This window comes from Eulemur rufifrons, chromosome 1 (assembly GCF_041146395.1).
Source record: "Eulemur rufifrons isolate Redbay chromosome 1, OSU_ERuf_1, whole genome shotgun sequence".
NCBI lineage: Eukaryota > Metazoa > Chordata > Mammalia > Primates > Lemuridae > Eulemur > Eulemur rufifrons.
This window is the reverse complement of record NC_090983.1, coordinates 8397114-8419606: the sequence shown is the minus strand read 5'-3', so window position 1 is coordinate 8419606 and position 22493 is coordinate 8397114. Positions and strand designations below refer to the sequence as shown.

At 39.9% G+C, this 22493-nt stretch overlaps 1 protein-coding gene across 2 annotated transcripts in view; it reads left to right on the top strand.

The window, feature by feature from the left end:
* LOC138385328 (nuclear autoantigen Sp-100-like) overlaps positions 1-22282 on the top strand; it is a 46119-nt gene extending 23837 nt beyond the window's left edge. The window contains exons 7-14 of one of the 2 annotated variants that reach the window (XM_069471568.1): positions 5501-5647; positions 9682-9774; positions 11270-11353; positions 15639-15692; positions 18851-18913; positions 19795-19899; positions 20390-20532; positions 21727-22282. In XM_069471568.1, the coding sequence (XP_069327669.1) occupies positions 5501-5647; positions 9682-9774; positions 11270-11353; positions 15639-15692; positions 18851-18913; positions 19795-19899; positions 20390-20532; positions 21727-21768 (731 nt within the window). In that variant the 3' untranslated portion in view covers positions 21769-22282. The remainder of the gene's footprint in view (positions 1-5500; positions 5648-9681; positions 9775-11269; positions 11354-15638; positions 15693-18850; positions 18914-19794; positions 19900-20389; positions 20533-21726) is intronic. The other variant, XM_069471664.1, reaches the window with a different exon arrangement.
* The last annotated feature ends 211 nt before the right edge of the window (positions 22283-22493 follow it).

The window sequence follows — 22493 nt, the reverse complement described above, 5'->3', positions numbered from 1 at the left end:
CCCTTAACAAATTGTTGTAGCTATTATTTTTTTAGTTTTATTTTTTAACCTTCATACTCAAGATATAAGTGATGTATACATCACCATTATTATTAGGGTAATCTGTATTTTGACTCTGCACTTGTTTTACCAGTGAGTTTTATACTTTCTTATGTTTTTATATTATTAATTAGCAACCTTTTCTTTCAGCCTGAAAACTCCTTTTAGGATTTCTTGTAAGACAGGTCTTGTGGTAATGAATTACCTCAGCTTTTGTTTGTCTGGGAAAGTCTATGTCTCCTTTATTTCTGAGGGACAGCTTTGCCAAGTACAGTATACTTGGTTGGAAGGTTTTTTTCCTTTAGCACTTTGAGTATATTATTCCACTTTCTTTTGCGCTTACTGATTCTGCTGAGAAATCCAATACTAGCCTTATTGGAACTCTGTTATATGTTATTTGCTTCTGTTCTCTTGCTGCTTGCAGGACCTTCTCTTTGTCCTTGATTCTTGACAGTTTTATTGTATTATGTCTAAGTGTAGTTTTGTTTGGATTGAATCTGATTGGAGATCTCTGGCCTACCTGTACCTAGAAATTTATTGGTTTCCCAATACTTGGAATATTTTTTGCTATTACTTCTTTAAGTAAGCTTTCTAGTCCTTTGTATTTCTCTTATCATTTATGAATTTCTATGACTAAAATATATGCTTTTTATATATATATCATAAATACTGTAAGCTTTCATCATTCCTTTTCATTCTTTTTTCTTCTCTGACAATATATGTTCAAATAACCTGTCTTTGAGTTCACCGATTCTTTCTTTGCGTGATCAGTTCTGCTGCTGATGCTCTCTGTTGCATTTCTCATTTTATTCATTGTATTTTTCAGCTCCAGAATTTCTGTTTGATATTGTTTTAATAATGTCAATATGTCTGTTAAATTTCTCATTTTGATCATTTATTGTCTTCCTGATTTCAGTGAATTTTTTTCTCTTTATTTTCTTGAACTTTGCTGAGATTCTGTAAAACAGTTATTTTGAATTCTTTGTGACAGAGTTTGTTATTTCCATTGCTTTGGGGTCAAGCAACACAAGATTATTGTGTTCTTTTTGTGGTGTTATATCTTTTTTTTTCTTGTTGCCTTACATTTATATCTGTGCATTTGAGGAAGTAGGGACTTATTCCAGTCTTTCCTGACTTTGCCTAGGAAAGCCTTTCACCCCATCCAGAGATTTTGGAAAGGCCATCTGGCATAATCCAAGGGCAAGTTTCCTACAGGAGTCTTCAGGTGGTTAACCTGGTGCCTAGGACAACAAGTGGGCAGGCCTGTGCTGGAGCAGGACTTGAGCCAGAGTCTGCAGGGCTCTGCAGGGCTCTGCAGCACTCATACAGGCTCTTGAGGCACTAGAGGAGGCCTAAAGTCCAGTTCCACTGGGTCTGATCTGGCACTGGGTCACTGAGGCCAGACAGGTGCTGGGCCAAACTGGAGACTGAATCTGCAGGGGTGGCCTGTTGATTGAGGCTGTAGGATTCAGCCTGGGGCCAGCGTCATCTTAGAGATTCAAACAGCAATATCGGCCTGGAGTCTGGGGTCTTAGAGACCAACCTGGCACTGGGTTTTACTGCAGATGAGCCTGGTGTTTGGGTCCAGGACAAAGTCTGGTACTCACAACCTTCTCCTTTTCCCAAGCATATGATATCTCTCTGAACACTATACTGCCTGGGGTTGGGAAATGGTTGGCAAAGATAATGTAAAACTGTTCCTCCTGTCTTTTTCAATGTATTGTGTCTTATTTCTGTGCTACACTTAGCTGCTGTAATTTCTCATCTGGTATCCTCATCTATTGTGAAGGTATTTTAATTAGTTTCATGCGTGAATAGTTGTTCACATTGATGTTTCTGCAGGGGGAAAAGTGCTGGAGGGTCCTATTCTGCCATCTTGCTCTGCTCCTCCCCAATTTCATAATCATACCTTTGTTTCCCTTTTTTTCCTTTTCTTCCCCAAAATTCGTATGTTGAAACGTATCTTTGTTTTCCTATCAAAGCAAAAACTTTATTTTGTATTCCCACACAAACTGCCTACTCCCACCCACTGCACACAGCCTCAGGCTGCTTTTAGCAGGTGGGAAATTCAAGGGAGAAAGATAGCTTTCTTTAATGGAAGGGGTATCCCTGGGTAGGGAATGGAAGAAAAGAGAATACAAAAAAAGATCAATTGCAGAACACTAAATAACAAAGTACAGTTGACCCTTGAACTATGTAGGGGCTGGGGGACCAATCCCCTATGCAGTCAAAAATTTTCACATAACTTTTAGCTCCCCCAAAACTTAACTCTTCGTAGACTACTGTTGACTGGAAGCCTTACTGATAACAGAAACAGACAATTGACACATATTTTGCATACTATATGTATTATGTACTGTATTCTTACAATAAACTCTCTAAAAGAAAATGTTCTTAAGAAAATCAAAAGGAAGACAAAATATATTCATTAAGTGCAAGTAGATCATAATAAAAGTCTTCATTCTCATCTTCATGTTGAGTAGGCTGAGGAGGAGGAAGAAGAGGAAGAGTTGGTCTTGCTTCTCAGGGGTGGTAGAGGTGGAAGAAAATCTGTGTATAAGTGGACCTGTACAGTTCAAACCAATGTGGTGCAGTTCAAACCCATGTTGAGAAGTTCAAACCCATGTTGTTGAAAGGTCAACTGTACATCAGTGAAACAGACTTTGGAGAAATTGACATAGAATCCAAACATTGCCATATTGTGGGGTTGGTGAAAAAAATAAGTTGCAAGTTATGTTTCAGATGTTATAATACAATAAAAATGTGGAAATCATGTGCAATGCTGCCTTATTTAGATTTTCTAAAAAGGAAGCCCCACTGAAGGGCCTTCAGGAGGGAACTGCAAACCAAGGGATTCTGATGTGGTAAATGAGGGCCCTGGGTGAAACCTGTGGTAAACACTGGAATGTCTGAGATGAGGAAAATAAAGACAGACAAAAAGTGATATAGGAGAGGCATGCAGAGGTCACAGTAATGATTACGAAACAGGCTGGGCCCAGTGGTTCTCACCTGTAATCCTAGCACTCTGGGAGGCTAAGACAAAAGGATCTCATGAGGCCAGAATCTGAGTTTGCAGTGAGGTATGGATATGTCACTACACTCCAGCCTGGATGGCAGAGTGACACCCTGCCTCAAAACAAAAAAATTAGGAAACAAAGGCAGACTAGCAGCAGGTAGCACATGTAACAGAGATGGATCTACTGAAACCTCAGTTAGGGAACAGCAGGGCTGGCACTAGGCGAGGGGGGAAGGCCCCAGGGCACAGCGTGGCAGAAGGATCTCACTCTCAGCACCCGAGGCTAAGTGCTTCCTCAAATTTTAAGGCACCCCAAGGTGCCACCTTTGCCTCACCCTAGTTCTGACCATGAGAGACAGTGATTTTAAAAAAGTATAGGGAAAAAGAGTGTGAATAGAGAAAGACATAGAAGGAAATAAATATGCAGAAATAAGAAAAAATGGGGGAGGTTCAAAGAGAACTAACTATAGAGAGAATGAGCTGAAGAAAAATGAATGAGAAATTGGTGGAGACCAGGCCACACAGAAAGGGAGAGAGGAGACACATCAAGACGCCGTCTGAATTGAGGGGACAGTCACCGGAAAGGAGGCACAGGGTTGTCCCTGTTACCGTTGGGAAGGGGGAGGTGTGTCCTTATCAAAATGGCCCCTGTGACCCCTCAGATTGCAATAGGCCTCCCCTCAGGCACCTCATCCTCTCCTCGGCTCAGTCACCATCTGCTGATCCCTGAACACACATCTCCAGCTAGACCTGTCCTCTAGGCTCATGTCTCCAAGTGCCTGGAGACCGTTATTCAAAGTTCAGAAGGACGTTTCTCTTGGAGGCTGTGTCTTTTACCTGTGGCTGTGTCATGTCACAAACCATCCCAAAACTTGGTGGCTTAAACAATCATCATTTTATTTGCCGTTTCTGTTAATTCCAACTTTAAATATCTCCAACCTGTCCATTTCTCTGCATCCCCAGCATGATCACCCCAGTCCAGAGCCCCATCACTCTCACTGAAACCAGGGGACCCGTCACCCATCTGGCCTCGTCCTTCAGTCTTGCTCCCCTCAAGCCCATTCTCTGCACTGCAAGGATGGACCTTTCAAAAAGGGAACCGGTTCATATGGCTTTCCTGTTTAAACCCAGTGCCTGCTTGTGGCCCCCGGCGTTAGGTCAGCGCTGCTTGCTGTGCATGTTGAAGGATGCCTGCCGTGCACCACACATGCCCCGTCACTTGCCTCCCGCCCCCTCGTGCCACGTTCCCAGCGCACCAGACTTTGTTAGTTACTTGAACTTGCCAAGTTCTCTCTCTTACATCTCTGCCTTTACAAATGCTTTTGGACACAGTTTGGTGTAATCTTCCAAAGTTGAAAATATACATGCCCTAAAACTCAACATTTAAACTCCTCAGCAGAAACCAAGAGAAATATGTATTACCTTCATCAAAACATATAGAAAAGCATGTTTATAGTGGAATTATTCAAAAAAGCTAAACACTTGAAACAGCACAAATGGATAAATACTTCATGGCTTATTTCTATAATGGAATACTATATACCAGTAAACATAATTACAGAAAATGAATACACATGACTTTCACAAGCATACTGAAAAAAATATATAGATAAATTTGCTGGGATTTGGCTTCTTTTGGGAAGATATGTATATACATGCATATATGTGTATATAGAGAGAAAGAAACAAAGAAGAGAGAGAGAGTGAGCAAAGAAGAGAGCATGATTCCATTTATATAAATTACATAACAAGCAAAATTAATTTATGTATTGGAGGGCAAGATGGCGGTTGGCTTTAAGCAAGACTGTAGGGACAGTTAGTGGAAGGTGTCACTAGGAGGTTTCTGAGGTGTTGGGGAAATCCTGTTTCTTGACCAAAGTGGTATGCTAACTTTGTGATCATTCAAAATCCACCTTTATCTATTATTATTTTATCCTGCAATTATAATTATTTATTTATTTAAAGACATGGTCTTTCTCTACCACCCATCCTGGAGTGTAGTGGCACAATCATAGCTCCCTGCAGCATTGAATTCCTGGGATGAAGTTATCCTCTAACATCAGCCACCTGAGTAGCTGGGACTACAGGTGTGAGCCACCCCATCTGGTGAATTCTGCTTATTTTTTGTAGAGATGGGGGTCTAGCTATGTTGTCCAGGCTGTTCTTAAACTCTTTGCCTCAAACTATCCTATAATTTTTATTTTTAAAAAAGTCCAGAAAATTAGTCATAAGAGGATATGAAAACTAGGTAGGGAAACATAGGGGAAAAAAAACACTGAGTCAAGAGAGGCACAAAGGAAGAAATAGAGTTAAGGAACAAGAAAAAAGAAGGGTGAGGGGAAGCTTTCTCCCCAGCAGTGAAATTGAGCGAGGAGTTATCAATGGCAGTGAAGGGCCCACTGGGAAGATAAATGAAAATGCTTTGTTTCCTACAATTTTGCCTAGGGGCAGAGCTATCCAGCCAAGGACTCCAAATGAATTCCTGTTTTGTGCCTCTGGTGAATATAAGGACGGAAATACCACTTTCTCACTCAGAAGATGAGCAGCAAGCCCAAGCAAGAACTAACCACAACCAGGCAGCTGACATAATAGGTAAGGCTGACTGGACGAATTTGCAGCTGTGAATCACAGGTCACCAGGTAAGGGGCTCAGGCACTTCATCAGGGCCCATCGAGGCAGCCCAGGTAGCCTGGGATGGAGGCGGGAAGGGGAGAGGGCCAGCACCTGAAGCAGTGAGTCCTCAGCTTAACAGAAGACAGTCCCTAGGAATTGGGAAAATACCAAAAGACAGAAATGGAGGTAATAAGTGTTGATGTCGCAGAGGCATTTATAAAGGAAGAGGGGAAGGTACAGGGGAGGAGTTAAAAAAAAAAGGGGAAAAACCAGGGAGCCAAGATACTCACAAGAGGAGATGGAGAAAGAAATGCATCAAGACAAGGAAAGGTATAAAAAGACGCCACTGCCAGAGACAGAGGCAGAAGCAGGGGAGATGGGCAGAACCAAGAGAAAGTTAAGAAATAAAATCAGAGTGAAAGAAACGTAGAATGAGGGTTGGTGTGAGAACAGTGCCAGTGGATGGGCAAAGCTGCCCTCTGTGTGTAAATCTCATCAGCTTTTGATTTAAGACTTGGAACAACCTGCAGGTCACATTTATTCAAGAAAGAGAGCAGGGTCTTGAGGGGTTTTTTGCTGTTTGTTTTTGTTCCTGTTTTTGTTTTTGTTTTTGTTTTGAGACTGCCTCTCACTCTATCCCTCAGGCTGGAGTGCAGTGGCATCATCATATCTCACTGTAACCTCAAACTCCTGGTCTCAGAGGATAGTTTTGCCTCAAGACTCCCAAGTAACTGGGACTGCAGGTGTGCAGCACCGCACCCGGCTAATTTTTTTATTTTGTGTAGAGACAGGGTCTCCCTATGTTGCCGAGGCTGGTCTCAAACTCCTGGCCTCAAGGGACCTGCTTGCCAGGGCCTCCCAAAGTGCTGACATTACAGGCAAGGGCCACTGTGCTGAGCCCCTGGTGCCCCTTTTTTTTTTAATCATTTTATTTCAGAACATTACAGGGGGACAAATATTTAAGTTACATATATTGTGTTTGCTCTTCCCGAGTCAGAGCTACAAGTGTGTCCATCCCTCAGACGGTGCACACCACACCCATTAGATGTGAATATCCACATCCCCTCCTCCCCCCTCCCACCTGCACAACACCTGATGAATGTTACTACTATATGTGCACATAAGTGTTGTTCAATTAATACCAATTTGATGGTGAGTAAATGTGGCGCTTGCTTTTCCACTCTTGTGATACTTCACTTAATACAAAAGGCTTCAGCTTTATCCAGGATAATAAAATAGGTGCTAGATCACCATTGTTTTTTGTAGTTGAGTAGTATTCCATGGTGTATATACATACCACATTTTTTAATCCACTCATGTATTGATGGACACTTGGATTGTTTCCACATCTTTGCAATTGGGAGTTGTGCTGCTACAAACATTCGAGTGCAGATGTCTTTTTTATAGAATGTCTTTTTTCCCTTTGAGTAGATACCCAGTAATGGGATTGCTGGATCAAATGGTAGTTCTACTTGTAGCTCTTTGAAGTATCTCCATGTTACTTTCCACAGAGGTTGTACTAGTTTGCAGGCCCACCAGCAGTGTATGAGTGTCCCTATCTCTCCTCATCCATGCCAATATTTATTGTTTTGGGACTTTTTTATGAAGGCCATTCTCACCGGAGATAAGTGATATCACATTGTGGTTTTGAATTGCATTTCCCTGATGATTAGAGATGTTGAGCATTTTTTCATATATTTGTTGGCCGTTAGTCTGCCTTCTTTTGAAAAGGTTCTGTTCATGTCTTTTGCCCACTTATTAATGGGGTTGTTTGATTTTTTTCTTGCTGATTTTCCTGAGTTCTGTATAGATTCTAGTTATCAACCCTTTATCGGATATGTAGCATGCAAATATTTTCTTCCATTCTGTAGGTTATCTCTCTGCTCTTGTGATACTTTCCTTGGCTGTGCAGAAGCTTTTTAATTTGATTGGGTCCCATTTATTTATTTTTGTTGTTGCTGTGATTACCTTTGGGGTCTTCTTCATAAATTCTTTCCCTAGTCTGATGTCGATGAGAGTTTTTCCAACATTTTCTTCTCCAATTCTTATTCTCTCATGCCTTAGGTCTAAATCTGTTATCCATCATGAGTTGATTTGTGAGAGGTGAGAGGTGCGGATCGATTTTCATTCTTATACATATGGCTATCCAATTTTCCCAGCACTGTTTATTGAATAAGGATTCTTTTCCCCAGTGTATGTTTTTGTCTGCTTTGTCAAAGATCAGATGGCTATATGAGGATGGTTTTATATCTGGGTTTTCAGTTCTGTTCCATTGGTCTATGTCCCTGTTCTTGTGCCAGTACCATGCTGTTTTAGTTACTATAGCCATGTAGTATAGCTTGAAGTCTGGTAAATTGATGCCTCCCAGTTTGTTCTTTTTGCTTAAGATTACTTTTGCTATACGGTCTCTTCTCTGGTTCCATACAAAGCATAGAATTATTTTCTCTAGATCTGCAAAAAATGATGATGGTACTTTAACAGTGATTGCATTGAATTTGTAGATCACTTTGGGTAGTAGGAAATTTTAACAATGTTGATTGTGCTTACCCATGAGCATGGTACGATTTTCCAACTATATATGTCCTCTGCTATTTCCTTCCTCAGTGTTGTGTAGTTCTCCCTATAGAGGTCTTTCACCTCCTTAGTTAAATACATTCGTAGATATTTTATTTTCCTTGTTGCTATTGTGAAGGGCATTGACTCTCCGATTTGGTTCTCAGTTTGACTGTTGTTGGCTTATAGGAATGCTACTGATTTGTGTTCATTCATTTTGTAATCTGAGACTTTGCTGAATTTATCAATTCCAATAGTCTCCTGGCAGAATCTTAGGGGTTTTCTCAATATAAGATCATATTGTCAGCAAAGAGTGATAGTTTGACCACTTCTGCCCCAATTTGGATGCCCTTGATTTCCTTCTGTTGTCGCATTGTTTTGGCTAGGACTTCCAGCACTATGTTGAATAGAAATAATGATAGAGGGCAACCTTTTCTGGTTTCACTTCTAAGTGGCAATGCTTTCAATTTTTCCCTGTTCAGTATGATGTTGGCTGTGGGTTTGTCATATATGGCTTGTATCATTTTTAGGTAAGTCCCAACTATGCCTATTTTGTAAAATGTTCTTATCATAAAAGGCTGCTGAATTGTGTCAAATTCTTTTTCTGTGTCTATTGAGAGGATCATATGGTCTTTGTTTTTTCTTCTATTTATGTGGTAAATTACCTTTATAGATTTGCATATGTTGAACCATCCCTGCATCTCTGAGATGAAGCCCACTTGGTTGTGATGGATTCCTTTTTGATAAGCACCTGAATTCAGTTTGCTGGGATTTTATTGAGAAATTTTGCATCTATATTCATAAGGAATATCAGTCTGAACTTTTCTTTTTTCGTTGAATCCCTTACTGATTTTGGTATCACGGTGATGTTGGCTTCATTAAAATCCTCCCCTGGGGAAGATTTCTTCCTTCTTGATGTTGTGGAACAATTTCTGCAGGATAAGCACCAGTTCTTTTTTGTAGGTCTGGGAAAATTTGGGTATGAAACTGTCTGGTCCAGGACTTTTTTTTAGAAGTATGTTGTATTGCTGTTTCAATTTTGGTGCTTGATATTGGTCTGTTCAGCAATTCTATTTCTTCCTGATTGAGCCTAGGGGAGCTGTGCATTTCTAAGAATTTGTCCATTTCCTCCACATTTTCAGTTTATGTGCATAGAGATCTTTGTAGTATTCATAGATGATTTTTTTGTATTTCCATGGTATCAATTGTAATTTCTCCTTTTTCATTCCTGATTTAGCTTATTAGAGTCCTTTCTTTCTGCTTCTCATCAATATAGCAAGAGGCATGGTAATTTTGCTTATTTTTTCAAAGAACCAACTTTTTCTTTTTTTAATCTTCTCTATAGTTTTGTTGTTACTGATTTCATTTAGTTCTGCTGTGATCTTGGTTATTTCTTTTCTTCTGCTGTATGGACTCCTTGGTCACACCCTGAAGTTAAAGAGTTTTGCTTCTTTCCACAGGCATCATCTGTAGAGACTCTGGAAAACCCAGTGATGGACACGAGCCCCCAAGAACCTCCATGTCAGCACTGGAAGGTGGGCATGGTAAGAAAGGTTAGTAGAGCAAGGCTTGGACTGTGGAAATCTGAATTATGCATTACTATTTCCTGATACACTTTATTCTGAGCCCTTTCTATACTTTGGATCCAGTTTGTCCTGAATTCTCATTCTCTGCATTTATTTCACTTGAGCTTTTTGGGAAGTACAAGAAGACAAGAAATTGTCATAACTTTATTTTTGAGGATTGGGCTTATTAATTGATGGATTCTATTAATCAATATGTGCACCCATGCATTGATTATATAGTAGAAATAGGATAGCAAAGTGATGAGTTTCTTTTTAAAACTGACTAGTTACTGTGCCTGAAATATGTTAGATTTATTCAAGGATTTCTATAGAGAACATAAAGCTAAATACTCTTTATAGGTGGATCATGTTGTCATCTGACTATAAACTGTGAATAGCGTCAAAAGACAAATTATCTAAATATCTGGTGTTAGAAGAAATAAAGACTTGAGATAAAGCATCTTGAGACCTGAAGAATTGTTTTCGACAGAGTTCTTTAGCAAGTCATGGCATATTTAGTGATTTTTCAAAACAATTTTGCAAATAGTATGTTTTCATTACAATAACCATAAATGATAAGCAGGATAGACAGTGTCATCCTCATTGCCTAGACAAGAAAACACAATCACATAAATGTTTCAAGGTCATCTACAAAGTCTCATGGGAAATTAAAGCAAAGTCCAGACTAGAATCCTGGATTCTTAGTTTTTTCAGAATCAATTATCAAAATGTTATAATATCTCAATCCTATTTGCAGTATGAGTTGTGATACGATTTGTACCTCTTTAGTGTACAAATTGGTGATTTTTACTTTCTAGATCCAGAGAATATTAGAAACATGCCACTTTAGGCAAAACACAGTAGGAAAAGACCAAAAAGAAAAATACAAACGTTGACTCATCTTGATGTTGCAAAAGAACAATGTGTTAAATACATTCATTCTAATTGCTCACTATATATTTCAAAGTCAAATGAAAATTTGCTTCATGTTCTAGACACTGCACACTCTAACTTTTATCTTAGTGTTAGAAAACTGTTCTAAAATGTGGTCCTCAAATGTGTCTATGCCTCAAACACAAAATGTGATTTCTCAGTCTTGTAAACAGTTCAAAGAGTCCTATGGATAGATGGGGTGGAGGAGGCTCAACACCTTCAACACAAGATCTTCAAGGTCTCCTTGTGTGGAAAACAGAGGCAGAGGTGAAAGAAATGTTAAATGACAGGAGAAGGGGTGAGAAGTAACGTAGAGGCAGTGCAGGAAAACAAAGGTCAGCAAAGCAAAATTGTCCCTTGCCAGTGAATTGTCTCTAACTGTGGGGACAGGAATGGAGCATCACTCACCTACTAGGCATGTAACTTAGAAGGGAAGACCAGCTTGGCCTGGGTGCAGTCTAGGACTTGCAAGGTTTTTCAAAGTTTTTTTATTAGGGAATTTCCTTGGCCGCACACTGCGGCCCCTAAATAATCCTATTCTTTCTTGCAGTGATCAATGACTATGGCTCTTCAGAATCAAGTAAGAGAGAGAAGGCCCAAGAAGCCACTTGCTCACGACCCCAGACTGTACCAGGTAAGAATATTGGAGTTGCAATTCCTGGACTCTAGAATATCTAGAGTCCAAATCCAGAGCTCTGTTTTCCTGATGAATTTTATTCTGAATGTTCTCCTTATGCCTTGATTCTATAACTTCTAAGGTATCATTTTCTGCATTTAACTTCACTGCCGTATTGGGAAATGGAAAGTATTAGGAAGGTATTATAAACTATTGTTCAATTGGATAGGTCCAATGAAATTGTATATTGAAATGTAGCAAAAACATGTGAGTAAAATGATGGCCTGTTTTACTACACACTTGTATTTATTAATGGTAAAAAGTTAGAATGTTGTGTTTATTCTCTACCAACACCCTTCATATTTGATGGAGCACTGTCTGCACAGGATTCCTCTGTCTGTTGATATATTGTCGCTGGTCACAAGCTCTCAAAGTCTTCAAACTATAATTTGTGCTGTTATTTGATTAATGTCAATGAAAATATTTCAACCATATTTATGGATATCAATGTGAAAGGAATAATAAAAATCACAAAGAGACAGAGACTAGGGATGGAGTCAGCCATGTGGTATACAAAATACCTAGAAAGATAGAGCCAAAAAGGATGAACATAGAAATAAAGGGGAGCAGAGATTAAGGGCATCATGATGACAAGAGAAAAAGCAACACAAGAGACAAGAAATATCAGGGCAAGACAAGCTCACAGAGTCAAAGACATAGAGTTAGAAATGTAAGAGGCAGAACAATGGGTAGAAAAATGAGAAGTGAGGGTGAGAATGAGGAGTGGCCAGACCAGAAAAGAGAGCAAATCTCCGTTTGATGTGAGGTGTAGTCACTGGAATAAGTGTATTTCTTTCTCTGCTCATCTGAGCTCTGAAAATAGTTCAGCAGGACCACATTGAGTTGCATTCCCTGGTTCCCTGGTCACTATCTATAGTTTATCATTTTCTTATTTGTCTTCAATGTCCTGTGAATACAAAGCTCTTCAAATGAATACAGAAAGAGTCAGAAGAGATTCAGCTCATTGGCCTGTGTTAGAGAAGACAATTATTATAATAGTTACCATGGATCATTGTTTTCCTACATACATGGAGGAAAAGCTCTTTCTTCTTTTCCTTACCTCTACCAAAAAACATTACAGACACAAATACGCACGTAGACACCACAAACGCAGACTGCTGCACAGGCTCTGACTGCTTTCAGCAGGTTTGAGGCAGGCAAAAGAGAAAGAAGATTTGGGCTTCTCAATGAAGGAAGGAGACACTGAGTGAATAATATAAAGAAAAAGAATGGAAAAAGTAGGCCATGGTCAACAAATGAAAAGACATCAGAATAAGCTTCAAGTTTTTCTGAGTGGATATAGGATCTAAATATATCACTAGTTAAGGAGTTTTGTGGAGGAAGAGGGATGATTTTTCAAGCTACCACTCAGAATTTATAGCAGAAACATCGAAATAAAGTTGATGACTAGTTGACAGGGTTGCAATGTAGAAAGCTCATAAGGAATTGACAGAGGTAATAGAGCTGGCTGTGTGGTCAGTGTCAGAAGAGCAGGCATTTGGTGATGATGAAAGTAGTCTGTGAGATTCAGCTGAATACAGGTGGAGAAAATATGGATACCACCCAGGGAAACAGAGTGAGGCCATGTCTCTACAAAAAAAAAAAAAATTTTTTTAAGTTAGGCATGGCGGCTGCACCTGTAGTCCCAGCCACTTGGCAGGCTGAGGCAGGAGGATTGCTTGAGCTCAGGAGTGTGAGGCGGAAGTGAGCTATGATCATTCCACTGCACTCTAGCCTGGACAAAAGAGTTAGACACAGTCTCAAAGAAAAAAAAGAAAGAAAGAAAAAAAGAAAGGAAGGAAGGAAGGAAGGAAGGAAGGAAGGAAGGAAGGAAGGAAGGAAGGAAGGAAGGAAGGGAGGGAAGGAAAAGAAAATACAGATAAAGATAACAGTTGAATTTATAAGACCAGCCAAAAGATCACAATAATATTGAGAGAGAACAGAAAGGGAAGTAAGTGGTGGAAGAAATAGTTTCCCCTCAATAATAAAACTAGATCTAGAGATATAAAATGGAATCTAGTTGGTATGAGATATATGCAGGGGGTTGTGAATGGAGAGGTGTGAAACATGAGACACAACAAGAACTGTGTAGAGGAAGAGTTAAAAGATGGGAGAAACATGGAGGAGAGAAAGGACAGTAAAAGAGAGAGGGGGAGGGATGGAGAAATTGTGAGGTCTGAGATGATCATGAGAGAAAAGCAACTTTGGCACAATGCACGGTTCCCAGTAGCAGTGAGTTTTCAGAGTAAGTTGTCCCCAGGTATCAAAGTGGCCCCTGTAACTCACCCAGATTACAAAAGTCCTTACCGAGGCATTTCATACATTTCTATCAGTTCGGTCACTACCCCCAACCTGATGATTCCTAAACATGTATCTCCAGCCGGCCCTGTCTTCTAAACTTCTAAACTCATTCATCCAAGGGGCCAAAGCCTCTGTCCAAGGTCCTAAAGGCCATAGGCTTCTCCACTTGGATGTCTCTCAAGATGTACAAACTTTAAACTGAACTCCGCCAAAACGGAGCACACCATCTTTTCCCCTAAACACCAGCCTCTGCTTCTCCAGTGTTCTCCATCAGTGAAACATACTGTTAATTCACCCTTTCTTTCAAGTCAAAATTCTTGGGGTCATTCATGGAAGGAAAGGACAAATACAGTGAGGAACAAGTAAAGAGAAAGATTTCAGAGGTAGATCCATGCTTTAATGTAGCAGTGGGTAGTCACTAATGTGTGGAGAGGCTAGGGCAAAAATGAAACTGTTTACAAATCACAATTTAGGATTCAGTGCTACAAATACCTGAAAAGGAGAAGTGTTCCTGTGTCATGTGTTTTTCAAAAAGTATGCCAAGAAATCAAGAAGCAACAACAGAAAGTAGCCAAACACCTGACATCATGGGTAAGGCTGCCCAAGGGTCTTGGGATGGACATGGCTGAGTGGCTACGACAGACACTAGGGAGGACTGTGACAGGTGATCAGAGTTCAAGGAGAACATGAAGCAGCCTCCGGCTCACCAACAGAAAGTGGGCCCACAGACCCCAAGTGGCAGAAGTTCAAAATTCTGAAATTAGAGCTCCTGATTCCTGCACAAGTGACTGTGAACACAATGTGACAAGGAACAGGCCAGGTCCGGGCCAGAATCCTGTTCTCTGCATTTGGTTGGCCTGACCCTTTTGGGAACTGCAGGGAGGCAGAAGATCATTATAGAGCCATGTTTAACAGGCTGGGCTCTCTTGGTTATGTAGGAATGACGTAGAAATAAGCTGGTTAAAAATGGTATCTCATTTACTATATTAGCATATCAATAGTAAAGTGCTGGATTTATACAGTGACTTTCACTGTTGTTTGCAGAACAAAGAAAGCCATGTTCTTCCATTGGTAGATAATAGTGTCACTTTGTCACACCTTGGAAAGGCCTAAAAAGCCAAATGGTCCTGTTACCTGTCAGGAAAAAGACCTCAGATAAGTACTCTTAAACTAAAAATGCATAGTTTGTTTGTTTGTTTTCTTTTCTTTCTTTTTTTTTTTTTTTTTTTTTTGAGACAGAGTCTCACTCTGTTGCCCAGGCTAGAGTGCTGTGGCGTCAGCCTAACTCACAGCAACCTCAAACTCCTGGGTTTAAGCAATCCTACTGCCTCAGCCTCCCGAGTAGCTGGGACTACAGGCATGCGCCACGATGCCCGGCTAATGTTTTCTATGTATATGTTTTAGTTGGCCAGATAATTTCTTTCTATTTTTAGTAGAGATGGGGTCTTGCTCTTGCTCATGCTGGCCTCAAACTCCTGAGCTCAAACGATCCACCCTCCTCGGCCTCCCAGAGCTCTAGGATTACAGGCGTGAGCCACTGCACCTGGCCAAAAAAAAAAAAAAAAAAAAAAATGCATAGTTTTGAAGGCTGTCCTCCAGCATGTTATTGATTTATGTGGTGATTTCCTATTAATTTATTTAATCTTCACAAAATATTGAAACCCTGAACAGGATAACTGCTGTTTTGTAAGCAGGATATACCTGTTTCGTAAATGAGGAAATTGGTACATGTAATTAAGAGCTCTTTCAAAGTCTTAGAGAACTAAAGGGAGACCTTAGATATCAGTTCTGTACCTGTTTGTTTCCTTTAGAAGGAAGACAGGGAAATGATACTCAGAACATCATTGTAAACTCCAGCCTTTCACACAGTGTGAATTATCATAAGATTTGTAACTTTTATTTACAAATTACAGTTCTCTGACCACCACCTTTCACTTTCTAGATACCACGGATGCTGGAAACAATTCTGCTTTGGAAAAACACAGTGGAAAAAGAAGTAAGAACAAATAAGAATTTACTTGATTTTTATGTGGACAAATGAACTAATTTTAAATGCTAAGGTTTATTATCATTATTTTCTATACCTTTCATGAGATAAAATAAATGCCTTTTAAAGTAATTAGCTTTTTCAAAATGCTCATATCTTCACATTGCTTTATATTCTGATTTTAAGATATGATTCTTGTAAACATTGGTGTATATCTTTCCAGAATTTTTCTATGCATGTATTAACACATTTTGGAATATAATTTTATTTATTTAAATGAAGTTATTTTATACATACTTTTTATTTTCTTGCTTTTTAAAACTAATATATCATATTTAGACAATAAAACACTTAAAATTTTTAATTGAAATATAAAAAGACTTATTTCAGTGCAGCTTTAACTTACATTGTTTTCATTTTTAGTGTGGTCAGGAATTTTTTTTTTTTTTTTTTTTCTGCTGTTGGTCATTTGTTTTTCTTCTTTGTGGAACTCTTTGTTGTAGAATGCAGTCAGTGTTTTCTGTGGTGGTGTTTATCTTTTTCTTACTATGCTGAATGACTATAGAGATTCTTATATGGGCCAGACACACTGGCTCACGCCTGGAATCCCAGCACTTTGGGAGACCAAGACGGGAGGATCGCTTGAGGCCAGGAGTTCAAGACCAGCCTAGCCAACATAGGGAGACCCTATCTCTACAAAAAAATTTTTTTAAGTTACTTGGGCATGGTGGCACACAGCTGTAGTCCTAGCTAGTTGGGAGGCAGAAGGATTGCTTAAACCTAGAAGTTGGAGGTTGCAGTGAGCTATGATTAGGCCACTGCACTCCAGCCTGGGCAACAGAGCGAGATACTGTCTCTAAAAAAAAAAAAAAGGAGGAAGAAAGACAATAAAAAGAAATACTTTTATGTTATATGTATTAAATCTTGGTCTTATATATTTTGTCCCATTTGCCATTTTTCTTTCAGGTTTGTTAGGGGAATCTTTTATTCTAGAGAAGTTTGAAATTTTTAGGCAGTTAAACTTGTCAGCCTTTTTCTCACTGGTGCCTGGATTTCATATCATATTTACAACAGCCATTTCTTCCTCAAGATTTAAAAAATTATTGTTCTATGTTTGATTCTAGAATGTTTGGAGTACCTGATTATTTTTAATGTTTACATGTATAATCCACATGGGATTTGCCTCTTTGTGTATATGAGGTGGGAATTTTTAAAATATTCTCTATGTTATACCGTCATGATTGGAATCACGAGTTTGATCACACAATACCTTCACCTGTCTATATTCTGGTTTTCTTTTGTAACCAAAGGGAGAACTCAGAGTTCTGCCTGGTGTTCTTCCTTGTTTTTCCTGGCATTGTGCTTTATATTTTCATATCAATTTTAGAATCAGATTTGCTCAATTTAAAGAAAACATCTATTGGTACTTGTAGTGGGATAGCCTTAAATTTACAAATTAACGTAAGGAGAATTTCCATCATTATGGTGAGACTGCCTCTCCAAGAGCACCATGTTGGGGTCCATTCATTCAAACAGTCCTTTGCCTTCAGTAGGGCTTTAACATTTCCTGATACAGGTGATGCAGACTTTCTGGTAAGTTTAGTCTGAGAGTTGTTGTTGTTGTTGTCACTTATTAGTGCTTATTAGGTAGTTATCTAGTGCTTATTTGGTAGTTATTAAGACTGGTAGACCCAAGAATGGTTAAATTCTATTTTGTCCAGGCATTTTACTTCCTGGAGGTAAAATAGCAACAAGGTGCTACAGCAAGCTGGCTCACAAAGAACCATTGGAAAGCAAAGTTCAACAGCACTTTGTTACATATGATCTGGTCTTCAGCCCAAACTTCTCCACGTCGAGAACTGGGAGGGAGTAAAATGACCTGTTTCTTTGCCCTAAAGTTGTTTGCCCTCAATAGGTTTTGACTGAAAGGAGAGTCTAGCTAAGCCTCTAGTCCTGGAAGGGAGATTTAAGCAGAGAGAGTTTGAGAGCAAGAGAATGTGTGTTGGCCAATAATGGCTATCACTGAACAGACCCAGGTTACGACCAGGGCTCCAGTTTGACCACCTTAGGGGGAAGCAGAAAGCAGGCAGAGCACAGGTGTTTTCTCCTGGGACGGTGGGGAGAAGGGGGGAGGGCAGGAGAGAGTTCGAGCTGGCCAGTTTTCCTGTGTGCACCTACCCCTTCAGCACCATGCGTGGCAGGACGGAGGGCCCCACACAGAGCCACACCTGTGTGGATGACTTTTTCTCCCTGGCAACCACATCAACTACCACACTTAGCTGAATCATGTTCTTTGAAACAGATCAATCTAGAGCAATTTTTATGGAGAGACAAGCAAGGAGTGTTAAGAAAGTTTCATTTACCTTCTCAAGGACTCCATTTCCCCCACTTGTTTCTTTTAAATCTTTAGTTCAATAACCAAACCTATAATTCTTTTATGTAATTTTACTAATGTCTTTTCTCTGCATGTCTCCATAATATCTTAATAAACTTCCTGAGGGAAACACCTTGTGAGATAGAATATGCTTGATCTTGGGATGTGATTCCTCTTGGGAGGTAAATTATCAATAAATGTCTTACAGTGCCTTTTTTATCTTGATGAGGTTAAAAAAATCTCTGGGTAATTGGTATGGCAAAGGCCCAAAAAATAAAATAACATCATGAAACCCAAGCCTTCTTTGTGCTTGACTGAAGGAGAGATTCCTTTCCAGCTTACTGTGGTCGTAATCTGTTAGAAGGAAAGAGCATTCATTTGGGGTACCAGGTAAAGGTTTTCTCCTGGGTCCTGCACTAGGCAGGATAGAAGCCATGGGCACCCTGTGATGGGCACAGACCTTCAGGAAGAAAGAACATTCCCTTGGTGTCCCTGACATCAACATTCAAACACATTTCAAGAACGTAGACCTAGACATGCACCTGGAATGACTCACTCTTTTTTGGACACACCCAATCAGCGTATATTAATATATCAGATCCTACATTCTTCTGAGATATTTTTAAAGTCAATCCTTTGTGCTACCTTTAACTCTGCATCTCTTAGACCTGGGGCCTTGATTTCTACAAATTCCCTGAAAAGTTACAATTGAATGGTGTTTTTGTAAAACACTATTATTTGTGATGCAATGTCATAAACAAGAGAGGTTGGTGTTATTTTTCTTCTTTCTCAGAGAGAAAAACTGCTATCCCTGGACCTTTGAGGACAAGAAGAAGCAAAAGAGGCAGAAAAAGAGGTAAAAAGAAGTGATCAAAACACTTTTAATAGTGAACCATGTAGATTTTCATTTTATACTCTGTGCTCGGAGTGAAAAATCAGTTTTCTTAACTGGCTAAGTGGAAGCTAAAACAGGAGCCACGAACTTAGCCAGAAGTTCATTTTAAGACCTTCAATATCTGCTTTGGCTGAATCCAATCCCTACTCACGTGTGCGGGGCTCCCTGAGCAATGTGAAGTTTCTTTTTTATTGATTCATTGAGTGATACATAATAGATGTACATGTTTTGGGGGTGCACGTGATAATCTGATACTTTCTTATAATTGAATCAGGGTAATTGGGATATCCATCACTTAAAATACTGATCTTTACACTAGGAACATTTGAATTATTGTCCTCTAGCTATTTTGGAATGTACAATTGGTATTAACCGTACACCCCCTACTGATCTATCAAATACCAGGTCTTATTTCTTCTATCTAACCATAGATTTGTACCCATTAATCAACCTCTGCTAATCCCCACTCCTGCAGTGAGCAGTTTCTTCTAGGACTCCCCGCCCTGAGCTTCCCCTTCAGCCACAGAGAAAGCTCAGGTGAGGGAGAGTGAAGAAAAGCAGATGGCAAAGGGGGAGACAGACACCAGCCTGTTTGGTGCCCCATTCTCGGCCCTGCTGCCATCCTGCTCTCTGTTCCCCCAGGTGATTTTAGGGGGTGGAGCAGAGAATGACATTATCTACAGGTATCTAATCTTCCATAAAAGAAAGACCTTGAAGTGTAACTAATTCCTGGGGAAAATCCTGCGATCATTTTAAATTATAAAAGAAAGATCTGAAGATGGGTGAGATAGTCGCTGCCTAGTTGTAGAGGAAGATGGAATGAAAAAATTGCTTCCTTGCAGTTCAAAAGTTTCCCAGAGATATAAATATGAATTTTCAACTTCCTGAACTTCCTGTGACCTGTGGCGAGATAAAGGGGACTCTATATAAGGAGATATTGAAAAAAGGTGAGTTTCCTGGTCTTCTAGGATTTTAAATTGAAAAATACCCCCACAAATAGCGTACTATTCAGGAGTAGATATCTGCTTTGGGAGGCTCCAAGACCAGCCCCAGGTCTGATTTGCTAGGACCTCTCCTAGGACTTGGTACAAAGTCACACTCACAGCTAGGGTTTGTAAGACTAAAAGGATGCAAAGCAAAGTCAGCAAAGGGAAAAAGCACAGAGGAAACCAAGAGCAAGCTTCCAAGAGTCCTCTCTGGGTGGAGTCACACAGGACTCACTGCTTGAAGGTCAGAGAAATATACACACATGGCAGGGAGTTCCCTTCTTGCCCGGCCTTTCAGCCTGAGTGTGGGGCCCCTGATGTCAGAGAGGACAATTCAGACTCTCCTGCTACTGATCCTGAACCCAAAGTGGGTGGCTCCAGATCCAGTGTTGGGGGAGGCCAAGTGCAGGTATTTTCACAGTCGGGAGCTGAGCTTGTCTTGGTCTTACAGGAACCTCAAAGAAGTGTATAAAGAGAGATAATGGAAGGTGGTTCACCCTCAAGCGATTTGAAATTAAAGGAGGCTACAAAAACTCTGGCAAATGGAAGCAAAACATACGCTGCGGTGGATTTCCCCTGAAAGATCTGATAGAGGTATTCTACTGATAAACAGCTTAAATCGAGGATTGGGCTGTCACACCAGGCTTTAGCAGAATTTCTAGGTGTCCAGAAAACCATCATGACTCCCCTTGCCCAGGGCCCAGTGCATATACTGCTACTATTAATAATGTTCCCCCAGGTGTGACCATGGCTGGCTTACACTACAGCTCACTCCTCTAAGCGCAGTAACTCTTATTCTTTTGAAGGTAGGACACTAAATTATGGACTTGACTCTGCCATGAATAAACTGTGCAGTTTGGTCACATGAAAGTAACTTAAATTGGAGGGAAAGGGGTCTTAAACTTTGGCGGGGGGGCGGGGAGTGTTAAAAGTAACATAGTAGAATTATATATCTGAAAATAATACATCAGGATAGATAGTTCCTACATTACACAATATTTTTACAATATTCCATTTCATAAGCCACCTCAAATTTGTTCTTGAAAGAGAATACAAATAAATTGCATTTTAAACTAATTGCTTTGCTCCTCATGTCAATCCCCTGATGTGGACAAAGCAGGGACAGGGTTTTTGCTGCAGATGAACCTGTGTCTTTTGACTCTGGATACAGTGATTTCTCAGTTGCACCCCTCAGACAGCCCTTCCCTGTGCCACTCTAACCATAAAGAAAAGGTCTTTGTTAAGCAAATGTTTATTGAGCTACATCCAAAGCCATGAGGGGGTACAAGGGGTGAGCCCCTACCTGGGCAGAGGGCTGTGCTTTAGTAACCACAGGCCTGCACAGTGTGAATGCTCTGAAGGACACCTGCAGGAAGAGACACAGTAGGAAGGAAGGTCATTTCTGCCTTTGAGTTTGAGGACGGTTTCTTGGAACAGTTTGAGTTGAGCTGAGTATAAAAAGCACAATAGTTCTGACAAGCAAAAATGTAGAACAGGGAATTCTACATTCATAAGAAAGGATGGCATGAAAATCTGCTCCACAAAATGTCAATAAGTTGTGGATAATGAGGCGTGATACATTCACTGGACTGACTGTGGACATCATGAGGCCAGAGGAAGTAGCTAAATACTTCCTTTATCTTTAGTCCCTGAGGAATCATGGAAGATACCTAGAATTTGAGTTGAAAGTGGGATATGCAAGTAGAAATATCTGGAAGCCATTCAGAAATATTGAGTCCATAAAATAAAAACAAGAACCCATCATATCATTAATCTCTTTTCTTTCAGAAAGGATATCTGCAAATACCACCAACAGGCAGAGAAAAGTGATTATCCAGTGACTTTCTGCTGATGCCTCATCGGTCCTGTTGCTGGTTTTCTGTCGCTGTAGCCTTGCTGCCTTTAAATTGACTAATCATGACAAAATTTGATTGTATAATATGGTGCTTTTGCAGTTGCTGCTTTCAAACATTATATAATGTATAAGGCTGGGACTTTGAGCAACACAACATTTGAGATAAAGGTGTGAACAATCCTTAAAAATAAATAAGACAGATATCTTTTTTATAAAATGTCTTGTCCTTTTGGATAGATGCCCAATAATGGGATTACAGGATCAAATGGTAGTTCTACTTGTAGCTCTTTGAGGTATGTCTATATCACTTTCCACAGAGGCTGCACTAGTTTGCAGTCCCACCAGCAGTGTCTGAGTGTTCCTATCTCTCCGCATACACACCACCATTTATTGTTTTGGGACTTTTTGATAAAGGCCATTCTCACTGGAGATAATCGCTTGAAGCTCTTATACGTAACCTAAACATTTGTACCCCCGTAATATGCTGAAACAAAAAAATTAAAAATGAAACAAAACAAAAAAATAAATATAAATAAATAAGACAAAATTGACCTCGTGAATGTGATTTATTAACAGATCTGAACACCATACTTTCTCAAAATTAAATATAAAAGATGGGGCTGGAGCTGGAAAAGCAAACGTGATTTTGAAATGCACAAAACAATACATTGAACAACTATTGTCTTTACAACCTCAACTT